This window comes from Dipodomys merriami, unplaced genomic scaffold (genome assembly GCF_024711535.1).
Source record: "Dipodomys merriami isolate MVZ:Mamm:240054 unplaced genomic scaffold, mDipMer1.0.p SCAF_188, whole genome shotgun sequence".
NCBI lineage: Eukaryota > Metazoa > Chordata > Mammalia > Rodentia > Heteromyidae > Dipodomys > Dipodomys merriami.
Window position 1 is genome coordinate 1,698,052 of NW_027203248.1, and position 20,181 is coordinate 1,718,232.

The following is a 20,181-nucleotide window of genomic DNA, read 5'->3' on the forward strand; positions in this document are numbered from 1 at the left end:
TTTGTTGGGGTACCCAGTTAGATTACTTGTAATCTGTTATTTGTAGGTTGCTTATTTTAAGCCTTGCTAAGGTGATGGTTAATTATAATTGTTAGCTTATTGGATTGACACACCTCTGTCTGTGAAGGTGTTTCTGCAGAAGATTAAGGGAGGAAACCCTGGTGAGAGGTATCATCTAATATGCAGGAGGTCTAGGCAGAATAATAAGGGGAAGACAGGGAAGCCCAAGAGCCCAGGCTTCAGTCATCATGGACCCCAATCTATGAAATCATAAGCTAAAATAGTCCTTTCTTCCTTTTAACTTGTTCTGTTAGGCATTTTGTCTCAGCAAGGCAAAATCTGGCTTGTGTACTGGTGCCTTATTTTCCCTATGAAGGTCATTTCTTTCTCAAGAGTCTATCCTTTTCCTGATAGACTACAAGGTTTTCTCCACTCCAGTTAATAAGTTGTAAACTTTACTTTACTGGGCTCTGGTTGTTACTTCTTCAACCTCAGGTATTCAGCACAGGTAGTATTGAGTCCAAAATTCTTGGGGAACCAATCCTCTCCAAGTCACTGGGACTCTTGTTCTTAGTGCATCCAGCTGGCACTGTGTCCTGAAAATTCTAGCCACCTCCTTTTCCCTAAACGGAGCTCTGCGTCCAAAACTCACTGAGACTACTAAACTGCTTGGCTTTCCTGTCCTTGTTTTGTGACCTGGAAACACCTGGCAGACTGTGTTTCCCTTCTAAGGGCTGACAGTCCTGCATTGCCTATTGTTTAGTTGAACACCACCGCTTCATATATATTTTGTTGTAATAATGTTGAACAGAATAGTAATGGCATTTGATCAAAATGTGTATTTGGAGCATTTATTGCAAATTTGATCTCATAGTGTTGGAAACTTAAATATATTCTTACAAACAACTCATTAAGTATAGATAACATCCATTTAAACATTTAAAGGCATACTTTGCTCTTTAAGATTTTTTTTTTGGTCGGTCATGGGGCCTGAACTCTGAGCCTGGGCACTGTCCCTCAGCTCTTCAGCTCAAGGCTAGCGCTCTGCCACTTGAACCACAGGGCCACTTCCAGTTTTTTCTGCTTATGTGGTGTTGAGGAATCAAACCCAGAGCCTCATGCATGCAAGACAAGCGCTCTACCACTGAGCCAACCTCCCAGCCCTTAAAAATTACTTTGAGCAGAGACTTGCCATGTAGATAGACTGGCCTTAAACTCACAATTCTCTTGCCACAGACTGGTGAGTGTTCGGATTGCAGGCATGTGCTACCACTCCTGGCATAAGATTCCTCTTTATTCAGCAAGTGCTTGAATGTCTACTATGTTAAAGTACAAGTACATAAAATATTTGTGTCTCCAAGGAACTCACAAGAGGGAGATATACAGATAATGGCATAAAAGGGTTAAAGACAAACTACTTGTGATAATACAGGAGATAGCAACTATTTGGTCAATGAGGGAAAAAGGAGCCAAGAAACAGAGAGGTCATTGAACTTTTCTCACAGAGTTAAGTTCAGCTAATAGAAGTGAAATTGAGAAGTAAGCAGGAAGTTAAGGAGCATGGCAGGTCATAACTTGATACTGTCTACAGTTTATTGGCTCTTTAAAGTTAGAGAATACAGGAGGAGAGTGTTTAGCGAGAAGTTTTATTAAGATTTTAAACATACTAATTTAAGAGTAACTGGGATTATTTTAGTCTGTTCTGTGTGTTGCTATAGCAAAATACTTGAGGCTAATACCTTATACAGAAAAAACCTATTTACCTCACAGTATTAGAGGTTGAAAGTCCTAGACTAGGCAGCTTCATTTGTTCAACCTCTGGTGAGGTCCTTCTGGATACATCGCAAGATGACAGATAACATGATAGTGCCATTGTGTGTGACAGTAAGAGATTACAGGTAGGACAACCAGGGAGTGGGGAGAAGCCGAGCTCCCTTTTATATCTACTCCAGCTTGGGTCACTAATCCAGTTTCATGAGAGCTGAACTCCAAAAGGTAGTATTAAATCATTCATGAGGGAGGTGCCCCTAGTGTCTAAATAACTCCTAGTAGGTTTCACCACCATCCAGCACATGAACCTCTCAGGGGAAGCCATATCCAAACTCTCACAGGAATATCCAATTGGATTTAGCCAGTAGAAAACTAGATATAAGGAACTGAAATGGAAGCACAGAACTGAATTGGAGATACAGGGAATTATTTCCATAGTTCAAACCAGGAATAAAACAAATTGAACAAAAACTAAAGAGGATGATGAAGGTAAAGAAATACTAGTATTTGAGAATGAAGTTAAGAATTTAGGGAAATAAACCAATATAATTAGAGAGAATCACCATGTTTTTTCAATCAGAAATTATACTTGTTTACAGATTTCTACAATGACTTTCATGTCGATGTGGCCTTCAGTGTGTGTGCTATAGAAGTAAACTGATTTAGTGGAGCATGGTGATGCCATGTGTCTGTAATCCTACCACTTAGGAGTCAGAAGCAGGAGTATTTGTTTGATTTGTTTGAAGCTATGTTGACTACCTAATGGGACCCTGTCTCACTTAAATAAAACAAAAACAGTCTGGTGTCCGTAGTTCATGCTTGTAATCCTAGCTCCTCAAGAGGCTGAGCACTGGAAGGAGGATTGTGGTTTCAGAGTCAGCTTGGGCAGAGAAGTCTATGGGACTCAAGCAAAACTGTTATACTGCAACCATGGGTCTAGTAGTTGAGTGTCAGCCATAAACAAGCAAGCTGAATAACAGCTTGAGGACTTGAGTTCAAGCCTGAGTATTAGCACAAACAAACCTAAACCAGAAAACTGTCTGTCTGTAAGTTTGCAAATTAGGGCAGTAGGAGTGAAGACAAAATGGAACAGAATTGTTGCTAGAACGCTGGAAAAGTGTTTCATACTCCTTAGTATGGTTAATTCCAGTTACTGAAGACTTAGTAACCAAGTAGATGATGATGATTTGAACATTTTTTATGCCAGGAGAGGCAGAAAGATCTAAGGAATACATGTACACATTTATTTATGCATATACATACATATACACACATATACACACACATATCATATTATTTGATTGCTTTAAAAATTTGAAACAAGGTCTTTCTGGGAACCCCAGCCTGGCCTCAAATTCATGGTCTTCCTGCCTTAGCCTCTTTCTAGTACTAGGATTACAGATGTGCACCACTGCACTTGGCTGAGAATATTATTTTATTGTAAGAGTATTTGCATTAGGGGGCTGGGAAGGTGGCTCAGTGGTAGAGCTCTTGCCTTGCATGCCTGAGGCCCTGGGTTCGATTCCTCAGCACCACATAAGCAAAAAAAAAGAAAAAAAAAAGAGTAGTTGCATGAGGAAAAGAAGATATGTACACAGACCAAAAACAGAAAAACAAAACAAGTATGATTGTATCAGCCTAGATAAAACCACAGTACTCATTTCTCTTTTATATTACATAATATATACATCTACATACTTGTATTATATATATATATATATATATATATATATATATTTGTGTTGGAACCAACCTTATTAATACTTTATAATCCCCCATAATATAGATAACATTTAAAGTCCTTGTCTTAGATGACTCTGACATCAGTTTATGTACCTCCTTGAAGGTATGTACAAGTGTGTTTCTAATCACAAATGAGAGAACATGGTTCATACCATTAGCAGTTTGTATGTGTAACTTAAACTCACTTTGTCCAACTGAGTCAAGAAAATATAATTTGAATTGATGAACTCATACATTATTTTTAGTTTTTTAGTTTTTTGTCTCAATAAAGATTATTTTACATATCTTTGTGAATTTTGTGCAAATGGGTAGAATAACTTTTAAGAAGTAAAATCTTGAAATCAAAGGGTATGTGTATATTCAAAGTGCCATATAAAATTTCTATATAGTTTCTGTGAATTGTGTTCATTCTTTTACATCCTCTTATTTTCTATTAAATCTGTTTTTAACATTTTCCATACTAAATGCACTTAAAGTTGTTTTTAAGTGCTTTCCTATTGCTCTTTTTAAAGCAGTTGCCCTTGTTAATGATGGTGCTTGTAGTTTGGGGGTCTTTCCTGAGGTCTGGCCCCTCACTACGCAGTTGTTGACTCTATCTGAACTGTCTCTCAAATGCTTTCTTCAAATCTGGTTTACTTTTAATTCTTAACTATAGCCATACTAACTAACACAGTTACCTCCTGCTCAGAATTCTTGTTTACTTACCCAGAAGAGGGCACAGTATAGCATGAAGTGAAGTTTGTAATAATGGGAAAATCCTGTATTTTTGCTCTTCTTGTGCAATTTGCCTAGAACTCTTACCTTTCTATAAATAAGGAAACTTTACCCTACCTGCTGCTCCCCATCTGTCTGCATCATTTCCCAATTTTTTTTCCCCATAGTTTACTGTAAGTGTGTCATGACATCTCATGGTATTTGCTTGTAGGTTGCACAGATACTTTCTGGTAGATTGTTCTTTGTGAACATTTTAAAGTTAAACTCAAAAGTGGCAGTGTAGGTTTAATAGACTTGTTTTTTTTATTTTTCTTCCATGAGCTAAGCATGGTATAAATAGGAAATGACACTTAGTTTCATATTAAAGGTAGTGATAAAACCATTGAAATATTATTAGATTATGAGAATTTGATGAGGAACATCTATCTATCTATCTATCTATCTATCTATCTATCTATCTATCTATCTATCTATCTATCTATCTATCTATCTATCTATCTATCTATCTATATATGTTTGTTATTGTGAAACCAGGAGTCAAACTTGGTATCTGATATATGTATGTTGTTGTGAGACCAGGAGTCAAACTTGGTATCTGATGCTTTGCTAATTGGCTGGCACTCTACCTAGTCATACCTCCAACTCCTGTTTTTGTTTTCTTTTTGCATGTGTTTTTTCTTTTTAAATGTTCGCTGTGTTCTTTCATACATCCTATATTGAATTTACTTCTTGACTGAATAGGATGTTGGGCCTGCCCCTCAAGGGGAACTAGAGACCCTGATTTACTTGTCACCTGCAGGATCTCAGCACCTAGGCCTCCCTCAACATTCCTTTGAAATTGTGTTTTCTGCCTCAGGGCACATCACACCATAGGGTAGGCAGTTAAGCTTGAAAGCCAGTGAATTTTATGGAAAAGCTACAGTGAGTTACTGCAGTTGACTTTACTCAAAGCAGTTCTGTTCCTGTTTCGTTTCCTGACTCCTTTTTCAGTCAAGACTTCGAAACTACTCAGAAAACAAAGATGTTATGTGGCATCTCTCTGACCTTTGTTTTTTGCTTTTTTGTACTGGGGTTTAGACTCAGGGCTTCCTGCCACCTTCTAAGGCACTGTACACCACTTGAGCCATGCTCACAGCCCTGTCAGTCTTGGGCTTGAATTCAGGGCCTGGGCACTGTCTCTGAGCTTTTTCACTCTACCACTTTGAACCTCGGTGCTACTTCCATTTTTTTGGTAGTTAATTGGAGATAAAGAGTCTCACAGACTTTCTTGCTCAGGCTGGCTTTGAACTGAGATCCTCATATCTCAGCTTCCTGAGTAACTAGGATTACAGGCAAGAGCCATCAGCACCTGGCTCCCTTTTTTAATGTTAGTTATTTCAGGTAGGGTATTGTGTCAGATCATGGGCCTCTTATTTATGCCCCTGGGATTACAGACATGTACCATCAGGTCTGGTTTATTGATTTTAATGAGCTCTAGTTTTGCCCAGGCTGGCCTAGAACTATTATCATCATGATCTCTACCTTCCAAGTAGCTGGAATTATAGGTTTGAGCTACTGTGCTTGGCCTAATGTCTGTGTTGTTCTTAATGACTACTATTGCTTCATGATGAAGTAAACTGAAAGCCATTTACTCTCCTGTTTCTTATTTCTATTATGAAGTGAGATAACAGTTTCTTAAACCTTTAAGTACAGTGGAAGAGTGGTTAATTGTCTCTGGTGCCAGAGTTAGAAAATTTGGATTTGTTTGGGCCTGGGAAAATTACTTAACTTTTTCTCCTTGTCTCAGGATTCTGGGTGGTTACAGTGAGATGTTAATGTAAACCTCTTAGCCAGCACTTAATCATGAGTTCTAATTTAGAACCTTAGATGTTGCTCCAGGATCACTATTTGTTTTGACTAATTCCCAAAAGTACAATTGCTAGGTCAGAGGGTAGGAATATATTCCTAGTTTTGACAGGCATTACAAAATTGCTTTCCTGAAAGGTGGTTTTACTTAGGAGCTGATCTTGAGAGATTTTGCCTTTCTTGAACTCTTGAGTGGGCTTTTGTATTTCGTGTTTTATGTGAAGTTTAGGATAAGTTGCTTTGCCCTCTGAGTATGAGGCAGTGGAAAAGAGTACTGTGGGAAGGAAGAAGAGTTAAGTTAGTACAATACAAATAAAAGGATACTTTTATTGCTTTGTCCACATAAACCTTTATACTTAAAGCTTGCTTGATAGTTTTGGTTCTCTTGATCATTTTGTTCCATAGGTACTTTAGTTTTTCTTTTGCTTACATTTTGTACTTCTCAAAGTTCTCTCTTTGAAGTAGTTCCATTTGATTTTCACATAATTATGTTTATTGTGAAAATCATAGAAAATTAGAACTTTTTTTTTAGTTCTAAAGGGGGCCTTGATTGATTTTTTTTTTTTTTTTTTTTTTGGTCTTTCTGGTCTTGTGCTTTGAACCCAGGAACTGGGTGCTGTATATGACCTTTGATGCTTACTTTACTCAAGGCACAGCTCTACTTCTAGCTTATTGCTGGTTAATTGGAGATGAGAGTCTCATAAACTTTCCTGCCTGGGCTGGCTTTGAACCTTGATCATCAGATCTCAGTCTCCTGAGTAGCTAGGATTATAAGCTTTGAGCTTTGAATTTGTTTTTGCATAAATCTCTTCATAGTATAAATTTATAGTAACTAAAATGTCTTAGAAACCTCAAATAGGCAATCCTTGATAAGAATAGTTTGATTTACCAAATATATTTGAAACTACTTAAGCAGTTCTTAAATATTTGGCATAAATGTTTTGATTATTTAGAACTTACTCCTACTTACTCTGTACTATAATGAAATGTTCCCCCACCTGCAAAGTCCAGGAGTACCTTATCTGTGCTGTCTCTCCTGAATCCTTAGGTATAGATGCTAAATGAATGGACTAGGACCTATCGTTCAAATACAGATATTGATTGAATAATGTCCTGAGTTGATTTAAGTTCTTAAAAGCCATTAGTAAAGTATCATTGAAAAGTTACCAGTTTTAGAGTTTATCTGATGTTCTTGTGCTTGCTAAGATATCGTTAATCATTGAACTTGAGGATTTCTGAATTCTCGCATTGGTATGCTGTTAAACTTCTCTGTGAAGGATTTTTTTTAGTTCATCTGTGTAATTTTGTATCTATACATATTCTCATTGTGTAATTGTAGTACTTCTGAGTGTTTACTCAGATAAAACTGCATCATTCACTGTTGTAATAGAGTTGAGTGATTTTGGAGTAAGAAAAGCTGGAATTGTGTGTGTGTGTATGTGTGTGAGTGTGGCATCTAAGATTTAAAAAGGTTTTCAAATAAGGTTTGCAGTGAAAAGAGGCAATGGGATTGAACAGAAAAAGGATATGTATAGTAGTTTATCATTTTTAAACCCCAAATAAGATTTTTGTAGTAATAATTTTATATTCTGCTAAATGACTAATATATGCTCACCTGTTTTTCTCATATATACGTATGTATATGTATGTATCTCTCTACATACATACACATATATATAATCAGTAAAAGGGCTGAATTTTTATTTTTTTAATGCTTGAGTTTAAAGAAATTAATTTAGCACAAAATGCTTGCTTCAGTTTCTAAGATACTAAGTTGTTTTTTTAATACATTTTCTTTAGGTGTTTTGTGAATTTATTCTTCAGTGATTACATACATAGTAATATAATTATGGCGACTTTCCAGCCTTTCAGGAAGAGTCATATGAAGACTAGAGCATCTGTCAGAAAAGTAAGTTCCTTCTATTAGTTTCTTTCAGTGAAAGTTTTAATAAAAAGGTTGAATTAAAAAATTTCCATACCTGTCAGATAATGTGATGTTAGGAAAATGAATCCTTAGATAGGTATTTTAATGTTTTTTTTCTTTCATGCATGTGTTTCTAACGCATTTATAAGTTTATTTCTTTATTGCTTTGTATGTCCCTCCCCCACAGTATAACCCCAGCTTTCAATATATTTGATGTCAGTATAACTTATGGAGGAGATGGGGAAAAACAAGTCATTTAAGGATTCAGGTGGACCTGTTGCAACAATGAGAAGTACAAATTGTCATGTCAAAAAGGAGCTTTACAATGTCGGTGGGGGGGAGCGGGGGGGGGGGAAGGATTGGTGGGGGGGGGCGGGGGGAGTCTGGGAAGGGAGGTGAAGGATAAACAAAGGAGGAGGCTGCAATGCTTGGTAAGAAATGTATGCATTATCTTGCCCATGTAATTGTAACCCCTCTGTACAGTATGTTCACAAATAAAATAAAATTAAAAAAAATTTTCCATACCTATTTAATTTTTAAATGACCACATTGTTTAAGTTGGAAACATTAAAATGCAACAGATAGGCATGTATAAAAATAGCAATATGACATCATATCCACAATGATTTTTTTCCCAAAATCTTTATTTCCTAAATTGCACTGCCTCCTTTCCACTTCTTTTCAGTAAATTGTTTTCTGCTTTATTTGGAATATAGACCATCAAGAGCAAGCTTACCTATATACTTTGGCTTTACCCCAAATATATGTAAAATATGACCATTCTTTCATTTAATAAATAGGAATTTGAGTGTTGAGTGCTTATTTTAAGTCAGGCCCTATGATGCATGTTGGGAAACCAGTATTGAACAAATAAAGTAGCATTTTTTTCTTCTAGTCTGAGGGTACCACTAAAAGGCAGGAGAGAGGATGGAGACTGGGGGATGTTTAGCAGTCTTTGTTGGCCCTTTTCCTGGACTTTAATCTTTGTTAGGATGACCTTGGAGTTTCAACACAGTGTTTTTCTTCTCAGTGTTTCTCTTTTCTGCTCCCTTTTGATAACTGTCTTCCCTTATGATACCCAGAGGAAAAGTAATTCAGGTAAGTGGATGAGGAAAGGGTAAATGTCATCAAATTACCAAATTTCAAATTAATGATACAGTTTAGTCACCTCCACTGGTAATAAGTAAATTTACAATCTCTCATTTGTTTATTAGTATTTCTCAGGATATATGGATTTATAATTCTATGCTTTACAATATTTTATTTGTATATAGTCATCTATCCATCTATCTGTGTATCATTGCCCAAATTGTCCCCAAATAAGTATGTAGGAACTCCTGTTAGCAAGTGGCTGTCTCCTTTAGTCTTCGGCTTACAACTCTTTGCTTCCTTGCTTTTTGGCTGCATCCTATTGGTGTATAGGGTGACATGATTTCACTCATTTCATCACACTTGAAATTGGCTATTTTTCAAATAGCCCTCAAAAGGATTTAGAAATCAAGATCTGGTTATTGGAAATGCTATTTGGTTCTACAGTATCATGAACTTATATAGATAGTTTCAAGTTCAAGTTCAGATTTTATATATCATTTTATTACTGTTTAGACTTTATGTTCTTTAGTATGAAAACTTCTGTTCATAAATGAAAATTGAATTGCTTAAATGTTGAAGATGTTCTGTTGCACAGAGTTACAGAGAGAATTTCCTAATCCATTCATATTTGTTAGCTTGCATTTATAGGTAAATAAAGAGTACTCCGAAGATTAAATTCAGGAGTTGCAATCCATTACCATTTTTTAAAATGTCTTAATTATCCCCATTTTGGTCAGCCAGAATAATTGGGCCTCTGTGTTTTTTTGAAATGAGGAATTTAGACTTTGAGCCCTTCCTTGTGTTCTACCACAGTTAGATGTTATGGGCTCACCTGGCTTTCTCTTTCTCGAATGTAGAACCAGCCATTTTTTTCCCTTTGTTTCCTGAGGAGCTTTCATTTACTTAATTGGTGATTCGCATTTGGAAATAAATCTGGGTACTTGGTATGCTTATTGCTTCTGAGGGTCATAGCTCCTAAGAACTTTCAAATGGAAAAATATAATACATGTATTTAAAGACTTCCTGGTTCATATTGAAAGGTCACATTGAAATTTAACATTACATCTTGATTTTTAAAAAATTCTGTGCTTTCATATTTGTATTTCTTTCATAGAACACAGCATTAATTGCTGAAACAAGGATACAGGTTGACCCATTGTAACAATGAGATGTATAAGACACTATGTTGAAACTTTACAACTTGGGGTGAGGGAGGAAGAGTTGGGGAGGTGGGGAAGGAATGGATGGTAGGGGATAAAGGAGGGGATAACAATGCTTGATAGGAAATGTACTCATTACCTTACCCCTTTGTACAGTATCTTTACAATAAAAAACATAAAAAAATAGCATTAATTAACGTATTAAAAGTTAGCAGCTGTTTATTGAGTTCATATAGATGTGAGGTTCTGAAATCTGAGGAATCAAATTAAGTGAAATACAATGTCTAGCCTCAATAATTTGGTATAATAGGTAGAAAAGAAATAGTTATGAGAATAGTAATTGTGATATGTATATGGTATAGATGAAAAGATCTCTTTACAATAGGAAGTTTGAAAGGGTTTTATGACTAAAGGATAGGAAAAATCTTTACAAGTTTGAGATGGGTTGAATGTAAGATACTGAGGAGCAGGGACAAAAGGAAGAGAGCAGATCAACAAATCAGAAGGGGAATGGGGTATGAAAGTATGATAAATGAGGTTGGAAGGAAGTTAATGGGGTCTCTTCATGTCTGACTATAATACTCACTTTATATAAATTTTCCTGTCCTCTAGTCCTTTGCAATTGTGGTATCGCTGTCCCCCAAATGTAGACTCTCCCACCTCATTTTCATCATACAGTTACTTAAGACCTTATTTTCAGTTACCACTGCTTTTCCATCTCTGACTTGTTTAGAGTAATCATTGTTGCTTGCTAGTGTGCCCTCCTGCAGCTCTAAAATTTCATCATTATATAAATTGTTGCTTCTTTTCTGCATGTGACTTGAAAATCCATATGTATTCTTTTCCTTTTACCATTGGATAAGAGTAAGTAAACAGGGAGCCTGATGGATTGGGTTGGTCTTCCAGAACTTTTTGGCTCTGATTTATTTGTGTTGTCTGGGTACATAAAACTCAACTTAAGCTTTTTCACCTGAATATATCTTTTTTCTTAGCTGAATGGAGTTCACAAGGTGCCAAATGAATGAATTGAAGAATGAGTGACTTCTAAAACTTAGCATCTTCAGGATCTCTTCCTTGCCTTAGAATTAAAAAAAAAATAAGTATGTCTTTTTTGAATTTTTTTCAGAGCTTCAGTGAAGATGTGTTCCAATCTGTGAAGTCTTTATTAGAAAGTGAGAAGGAACTGTGCAGTATATCAATAGAGGACTGTGTAAGGCAGGATGAACATGCCAATTTAACAGAGGTTTGACACATTCCTTTCTAAACCTTTCTTAATAAAACACAGTGTATTTTCATGCATTTTTAGGACTGTTTGACCTATTTTTAAAATCTCTTTATTATATGTGTTAGAAATATCTATTTAGAACATTCACATAATTGTCTTAATGTACTATAATCATATCTAATTCAGTGCATAGATGTTATTAACCACTCATTGAACTTGTAGATAGCACTGTATTCAATGATTCCTCCTGAATTCTATAATTTTGTACTATAGTCCTGAGGTTTTCTGTTCTGAAACATAAAAGTGCTTATTTAATATATTTAGTTTTTGAATTACTAATTTTCTTGTCTGTATCAATGCTTTTATTTTAAAGCTAAAGGTAGTGATAAATAATCTCTGAAAGGAGTAAGAATTTGAAAAAAATGGCTATTTTCCATTATAATCATATTAGCAATGATAAGAGATATGGTTTGGGGGGGCTAGGAGTAGTATAGTTCAGTAGTAAAGCTTGCCTAGCATAGTTTCTAGACTCCATCCCTAGTACTACAATTTTAAAAAGTGTATAGGGTCTTTGCAGACTAAAACTGATGCATATGTTAATTAAAACATTTGTTTTGAAATGAAAGTTCAAAACGAAACTTCTAATAAGAGCCTTGATTATTATTATTCTAGGGAATATTTTTCTTTTATATTCCTTGAGAAAATTTCCACTACATGTCTTTTTAAAGAAGGTGACCATAATTTAGAATGCATCAGTGATACTCACTAGACACTATGTTGAAAGTGAACTATACAACTTGTGGGGGAGAGGGATCAGGAAAGAAAAAATTGGGAGAAAACAGGGGAAGAGGTGACACTGTTAAAAAATGAAATATACTCATTACCTGACTTATATAACTGTAGCCCCTCTATCACCTTTATAATAAAAAATATTTATTATATTTTTTCATCAGTTCCATTTCTGTTGCTCTTGATTCATCTTCTTTGCTATCCCTTTGTACTTTATTTTAGTAAAGTCGAGCCATTCTTAATATAATCAGCTGTTACCAAGTGTGACAAGTCTCCCATGTCCTGCCATTATCAGTTTTATAGCTCTTGTCTTTAGCTGTCTACATGCCTTTCTATGTCTACATTCCTGGATGAGATCTCCCCTGATCATGGGAAATCGACAACTTCAAATCTCATTTCAATTTGTTTTCTGTTTTGTTGTCAGTAAAGGAAACTTGAAAGATAAGAAAAGAATTTCTGTCCTACTTTAGGACATGCTTCTCTCTCAAAGAAGAAAGAAATTTGTTATTTGAGTATTTATTTCTTACTAAAAGTATATTATGTGGCAAGGTACTGGTAGCTCACACCTGTAATCCTAGCTATGCAGGAGGCTGAGATCTGAGGCTTCTGGATTGAAGCCAGTAGGAAAGACTTTCAATTAAGCACCAAAAAAGTTAGAGGTGGAGCTGTGGCTTAAGTGGTTGAGCACTAACCTTGAGCACAGAAGCTCAGAAACAGCACTCAGGTTCAAACCCCAGGACTGGCACCAAAAATAAATAAATAAATAAATAAAGGAGGGAACTTAAATTGCATGGAGTTTCATAGGTGAGAATAGGGTTCTAGAGGTCAGTATTTTCCATGGATATCTAGAGAATAACAGTTCTTTGAAATAATAACCATAATTAATCAGAATAAAGTTCCCAAGGTAATTCTAACATTTTGAATTGTTTCTGAAATAATCAGAAAGATCAGAGTGTACTTGGTATTGATTTATGTGCTAATTGTGCTGTTTCTCCCTAATTCTTGATAATTTAGCATCTACATTCCTGTCACTCAGTATTGTATCAATCTAGCCATGGTATTGCTTAGTAAACAATTTGTCATTTTATCATACAGGAAATAAAATTTTCTTTTTATTTATCTTTTGTCTTCAAATAGTGCTACAAGGGGGTTTCAGTTCAACGTGTCAATTTATGTGTATAGTGCACCTTGATCAGTATCACCCTTTTCATCATTCTTCACCTCTTTTCATTATCCCACTTAGCCTATCATTCTTAGTTCCATTTTCACATGGATACATAAATATTCTGACTGTATATGCCTACTATGTGTCTCTCTTTCCATAGGTTTTCCACTTCCCTCAATCCCCACCTTCTCAGTTATGTTTGAGCTACCTAACATTCATTTTGTTTATCTGTTAATTATGCAAAAGTGCTACATCATGGAAACCTACTCCTGCATGTATGTAGATAAATGTATATAGCCCTTATATTTTAGTTCTAACTGCGATGCATGAAAACATGTTCTCTTTGTCTCTCTGAGCCCGACTTACTTCACTCAAGGTAATTTTTCCTGGTCCATTAATTTTCCTGAAAATGATAGAAATTCTTATTACAGTGGTAGATATAGAATATAAAATCTAAAAATAACCTTTTCAGGTTAAAAAGGTAGTGCATATTTTTAATGGAAAAATGAGAAATACTGAAAACAAAAAAAATGACTGTCACTGATTTCTATGAATTAGAAAAAAGGAAAAGAGTAAGATCATCTATAATTCCATTGCTAGTTAATCACTGCCAACGGTTTTCTACATTACCTTCCAGTATTATTTTTCATTCATATATATGCATGTATGCATATATGTTCTTTCATTATTTTTCATTATTATTTCGTTATTTTTATATACATACATAAACAAAACAGATTTGCATTTGAACTGAAGCCCTTATGCTTACGAGGCTAGCAGTATATGATTGAACTTCTGAGCTGTATTTCCAGCTCTGCTTTTTGCTAGTTGTTTTTAGAAGAGGATCTCACTTCAAACTCCAGCCCATACCTGAGCCTCTTGATCCACCTACTTTAGGCTTCTTTTTGCTAGGATCACAGATGCAAACTACCATATCTAGCTTCTTTTGATGAGAGGGAGTCTTGCAGACTTTTTTGGCCTGGGCTGTTCTGGAACTGTGATGCTCCCAATCTTAACACTCCCACATAACCTCGGATGACAGATAAATGGCATTGTGCTCAGCTTTGGAATGAGAAGGTTCTCAAAAATTTTCCAGTTCAGGTTGGCTTTGAGTTAGAATTGTCCTGTTCTTAGCCTTTCAAGTAGTCAGGATAATAGGGATGAATCTGCAAAAAGCAGTGCTGGAGATAGAGCTCAGACACTCAGGCATATACTGCCAGCCTAGTAAGCATGAGGCCTTGAGTTCAAACCCAAATCTGTTTTGTTTATATATATATATATATATGAAAATAATAATGAATGAAAACATGCATATATACATATATATGAATGAAAAATAATACTAGAAGTGAAAGTGCCTTGCTTTCATACTTATGTTTTTAAAAATAAGGTGAAATTGTCTGCATAATGTATATCATTTTTTTCTGTAATTTTCTATTTAGTGAGACATTTCCCCATGCTATCAGGTATTTCTAAACTCTGTGGAATGGTGTTAAATGAAATAAATGATCAGAGAAGACCTTTATAAAAAGGTGATATTGGAGTTGGAACTTGAAGAATGAGGAGGAGTCAGGCATGTCAACATTTAAGGGAAAACAGATTTAAAGTGGCACAGCTTTGAGAGCCTTAAGCAGGAATGTACACGGTTTGGGGCTTGGGTGCAATAGCTCATGCCTGTGATCTCATTTATTGAGATTGCAATCCAGTCTAGCCCTTGAAACACATGTGCTTGTCATTTCAGATGTGTGTGTGTGAGAGGTGTAAACAGGAAGATGTTGATCTAGGCTGGCCCATGGCAAACACAAAAGACTTTATCAAAAAAAAAAAAATAAAGCAAAAGGGGCCTAGCTGAAGTGGTACACTTCCTGGCTAATAGTCTGCCTAGCAACTGTGAGGCCCTGAGTTCGAACCCCAGTACTAACTCCCCCAAACAAAAACAACTATACAGGATATGTAGGGATGTTTGAAACCCAGGAAGGTGACCTATAGGTTTGAATTTATGTGAAGGCAGAAAGCCTTCTAACCCCAGTTAGGATTTTCCTCTAGGAAGCATGAATGTTTCTGTGGAGCGGTGGTTTGACAAGAGGGCTAAGTTGGAGAGGATGATAGTAGTGCAGGTGAAAAAAGGGGACAAGGAGGGATGAGTAGAGGAAAGTAGGTATAGGTATAATATGTTTAGGGATAAAACAGATTAAGCCTGCTAGTGAGGAAGTTGTGGATGAGGTATAGATGAATTTCAAAGACTGCAGAAATCTTTGAAAAAAATTACCTTGTTTGAGGCAGTCAGCATTTTCACATTTTACTGTGCTCAGGTCTATCAGCAATCTGCAACAACTAAAAGCTTTATTTTTTATTCAGGTGACATTTCTAGGCTTTAATGAAGAAACAGATGCTGCTCATATACAGGTATGGCCAATTTATTGAACTGGAAGCGACAGCAGGAGATTATTTGGAACAGATTTAGAAACTGAACAGTATACCTTGATACCTTAAATGTACATTAAATTATTGGTATCTTCTTAATATTAAGTGAAAATATATGGTAACTTTGGAGTATTCTTTGGACCTTTTCTTCCTTTCGTGTGGTACGTAGTATGTGACATTTTCCCTCATTTTGATGGCTTTTATAATTTAACCTCAACAATATAAATTTGTATATATTTCAGCTGAGAAAGTTAACTCTAAAAGTAAATTTATAAAATGTCAGTATTAGCCAATGCAAAAAATTTATTAGTAGGAGGGGGTAACAGTACTCGATAGGAAATGTACTCATTACCTCACTCATGTGACTGTAACCCCTCTGTGCAGTATCTTTACAATAAAAATATTAAAAATTTTTATTAGTGTGTTTTTTAGGCACTCATAGAGGGATTGATACTTGAGATTTAATATCAACAAATTGACACAGCAATGGAAAGTGTGGTTGAAGCTCCTCTTATGGACCCCTTCTTCATGCTGCAGCTTGAATTTGATTGCTACAAGTTTCCTGTTCAGATTAATGTCTCCTATTAGGAGGAACATTAGGAATATTATTCAGAGGAACTTTACAGCTTTCTGAATACTGCCCAGAAAGTGATTATGGATGAAAACTCTGTTGTATGTCTTGTTACCTTAGCTGGGAGAAAATCACTTGGTCAGAAGGAACAGAGAATATATTATTGGGAATATTAGCTGGAAAGAGAAATAGTCCAAAGTGTTTCTCTGTTACTTTTTCTTTCAGTTAGTGATAAAACCATGTTTACAAAGGAAAGTACTCTTTAAGGGTCAAAGACTTGAAAATTTCTTCAGCTGGATAAAATATTTACATGAAAAGGCAAACAAAATGATAAAGAACTGCTTTCTTTTTCTTTAGCCTTCATAAAACTTTGAGTTAGAGTCTGATATAGTAACTTTAAGAGGAATAGAAAAATGGACTTATACTTTACAAAGCAAAAATTTAAATTCTGAGGAAGTACTTCCAGTAGGCAAGAATCCTGTGAGAGAATTCTAGAGTTAAACCTAAGATTCATAGGTTAACATTGACTAAAAATATTAAATTCCCAATTGTTCTGGGTATATGAGGTGTCATATTAAAATTCCCTATAGCTTACTAAAATATGTTTCACAGGGTATGGTAATAGTAATATTCAATGATTTTAGTATGCATTTTTTAAATTAAAAATGGGTTTTTTGTGGATAATAAACTGCAGATGTGAATTATTATAAAACTATTAGTACTACTTAGGATTTTTGGATATAATATTGTAACTTTAACAGTATTCTATTGTATTACTTATTGGTATTATTTTAAATTAGGATTTAGCTGCAGTTTCTTTGGAACTTCCAGATCTTCTGAATTCACTCCACTTCTGTAGTCTAAATGAAAATGAAATTATTTGTATGAAGGATATAAGTAAAACATCAGATATAAACAGCCGTCCTCTAAATCAGGTAATTTATAGTGAGTATTTCAGAGCAAGTTTTAGTATATTTGGTCAGGAATATTAAACTTCTTGGATGAAGGTTTTTGTTTTAATGCCTTCTCAAAAGGTAATAGTATTCATAAGAAATCTAACACAGGGGCTGGGAATGTGGCTCAGTGGTAGAGTGCTTGCATAGCACGCATGAAGCCCTGGGTTTGATTCCTCAGCACCACATAAACAGAAAAAGCTGGAAGTGGCACTGTGGTCCAAGTGGTAGAGTGCTAACACTGAGCAAAAGAAGCTTAGGGACATTGCCCAGGCCCTGAGTTCAAGCCCCTAGACTGGCCAAAAAAACCCAAAAGACAACAAAAAAAACCCAAAAGACAACAAAAAAACCCAAATCTACCTCAAGAAATGTTGATATCCTTGAAATGTAGTATAATTTTGGTCATAGCTCATAAATTTGATTTCCATCTGTGAGGTTCTATAAGTGATGTGCAAGTGCATTTTATTTATTTAGTTGTAACAATATAAGGGCTTGAACTTGGGGATCCATACTCTTGCTCGGCTTTTTTGCTCATGTCTTAGTACTCCATCCCTTGAACTATGTCTGTAATTTCGAGTTTTAAAGATAATAGTCTGCAGGATTTGTCTGCCCAGGCTGACTTCAAACCTCAATCCTAAGATCTTAGCCTCCTGAGTAGGAAGAATTATACATAGGAGCCACAAGTGCCAGACTCATATTAATTTTTAATGTAAATTGATTCTTTAATGTCTTTCATTCCACTTTGTACAAGGCGTAGGGATTTTTCTTCTTTATAGCCACTTCCAGATTTATAGACTTCCAGATTTAGAGACTATACTTCATTCATTTTCTGGTTAGGAACTTTCCATGTGAAATCATCACCCAAAGATATATGTATTATTTTTAAAAAGATAAATGTTTATTAAAAAATAGAAAATATTTCATTTCATACAAGGAGTTAATTTTATAATCAACCTTTACTTCATTACTAATAGATAATGTATAAAAGAAAAAAGCTTTACATTGTAAGAGACATAACATTATAACTGAACCAATAGATTGAAGATTTGGATTTTTTTTATTCCATTATAAGATACTGCTTTGTTCTTTGTGAGATCTACTGATAAAAATGGAACTGCTTACCTTGGTTCCATAATTATATGCTTTATTCATATTTATTGTGATTTAAGGGATGGTTATTGCCTTTAATTTCTACTTTTTTCAAATAAATAATTTGTCAATATTTATATTTATCACATTAATAATATGTAAGAGAAAATCTAGCAACTTGGTATTTTTAATCAACAGTAAACATTATAAGCTTTAATGCTAGAGAAATTTAAATAAAAGGGAACTTCTTTAAAAAAATTAACAGAAAAAGTGACATCATGCTGAAAGTTACAGGAAAATGGGACAAAAAAATGAAATACAACTTGGCTTCTGTTCTCAGACAGTTTACATTGTAGTTGATAACACAAGGGAATGATTAGACACATGACAAGGCTTCATAGTAATATAGGAAACTTAATTGACCAAGGGAATGCATAGTAGGTTCTATAGCATTTAAATAGATTAGATAGAATTTGAATACATGGATAAGAGAAAACTTGGAGAGACTAGAACGTGGGACATTAAAGGAGGGAGAAAATAAAATTATTATAAATATATAAAAATATTATAAAATAAGGGAGCCTTTCAGGATACAGGCACTTCATGCTTATTTGTTATTATTATTTTCACTTTTGTTTTTGCTCTGAGTCTGTATTTCTGAGCTGCACTACCAGATAATATGTTTTGTATTTAAAATTAATATTGTCTCTATGGTCTTTTTTTCTTTTCCTAGAATCATCATTCTGGAATGCTTTGTGTTATGAGAGTGTCATCTACATTACCAAGACTCAGAATCGATTTTATCTTTAGTCTTCTAAGTAAATATGCCACTGGTATAAGATACACCCTGGACACATTCTTGCATCAAAGGCGTCAGCTTGAGATCACTGATGAAGATGATGATGATGATGATACTAACCAGTCTGTGTCTTCCATAGAGGATGATTTCGTCACAGCTTTTGAGCAATTAGAAGAAGAAACTTCAAAGCCACATGATGATGGTTTGTTTTTCTTGCTAGATATTTTTTAGAAATTATAGATTGAAGTTGAAAGTTTAAGTTTAAGGTTCAAAGGAAGATTTGTTCATTTGAAATTTATGTTAAAATTTGGTCTGATTTAAACATTTTAACCTTTTATCTGAGGAATTAATTTATCTGGTTTTTACCTTTATTGTTCACCTGGCTTCTAGTTTTGCTCTTTCTATTCGTATTTAAGTAATGTCATTATCAAGTGCCAACCTTTCTAGGTTCAGATATCAGAAGTATCAGTGGAGTCACCATAGTAGGGTTTCTCATTTGCATGATAGCATGCTATAAGCATTCCACAGATATCTATAAATTATAAAAATAGTAAAAGGCATATCTTCATCCAAGTGTTACTTGGGATGATTCTTTCTTTTAAATCACAAAGTATAGAAAGGATGTTAAAATAAACATTTTTGTGCTTTAATATCAATTTATTCCATTGATTTAACATTTGTATAATAATTTTATTAGTGCATATTGATCATACAAGGGGGGGTTTCACTGTAACATTTCCTATATTTTATAATATAGGTATACACATACACATACACACTCATACAGTATAACATGATCAAACACATCCTTCTCTTTCCCATCTTTTCCCTGTTCTTTAAACAATTTTAGCAAGCTTTATTTTTGAAACGCCATATAGAGCAACACATTGTCCTATGTTGTATTTTAACCAGGGACAA

General features: G+C 34.8%; 1 protein-coding gene across 4 annotated transcripts in view; it reads left to right on the forward strand.

Annotated features, from left to right (window-relative positions):
- Akap11 (A-kinase anchoring protein 11) overlaps positions 1 to 20,181 on the forward strand; it is a 50,380-nt gene that overhangs the window by 8,231 nt on the left and 21,968 nt on the right. For all 4 annotated transcript variants that reach the window (XM_070026695.1, XM_070026694.1, XM_070026696.1 and 1 more), the window contains exons 2-6: positions 7,873 to 7,981; positions 11,375 to 11,491; positions 15,786 to 15,833; positions 17,223 to 17,357; positions 19,198 to 19,465. In XM_070026695.1, the coding sequence (XP_069882796.1) occupies positions 7,922 to 7,981; positions 11,375 to 11,491; positions 15,786 to 15,833; positions 17,223 to 17,357; positions 19,198 to 19,465 (628 nt within the window). In that variant the 5' untranslated portion in view covers positions 7,873 to 7,921. The remainder of the gene's footprint in view (positions 1 to 7,872; positions 7,982 to 11,374; positions 11,492 to 15,785; positions 15,834 to 17,222; positions 17,358 to 19,197; positions 19,466 to 20,181) is intronic.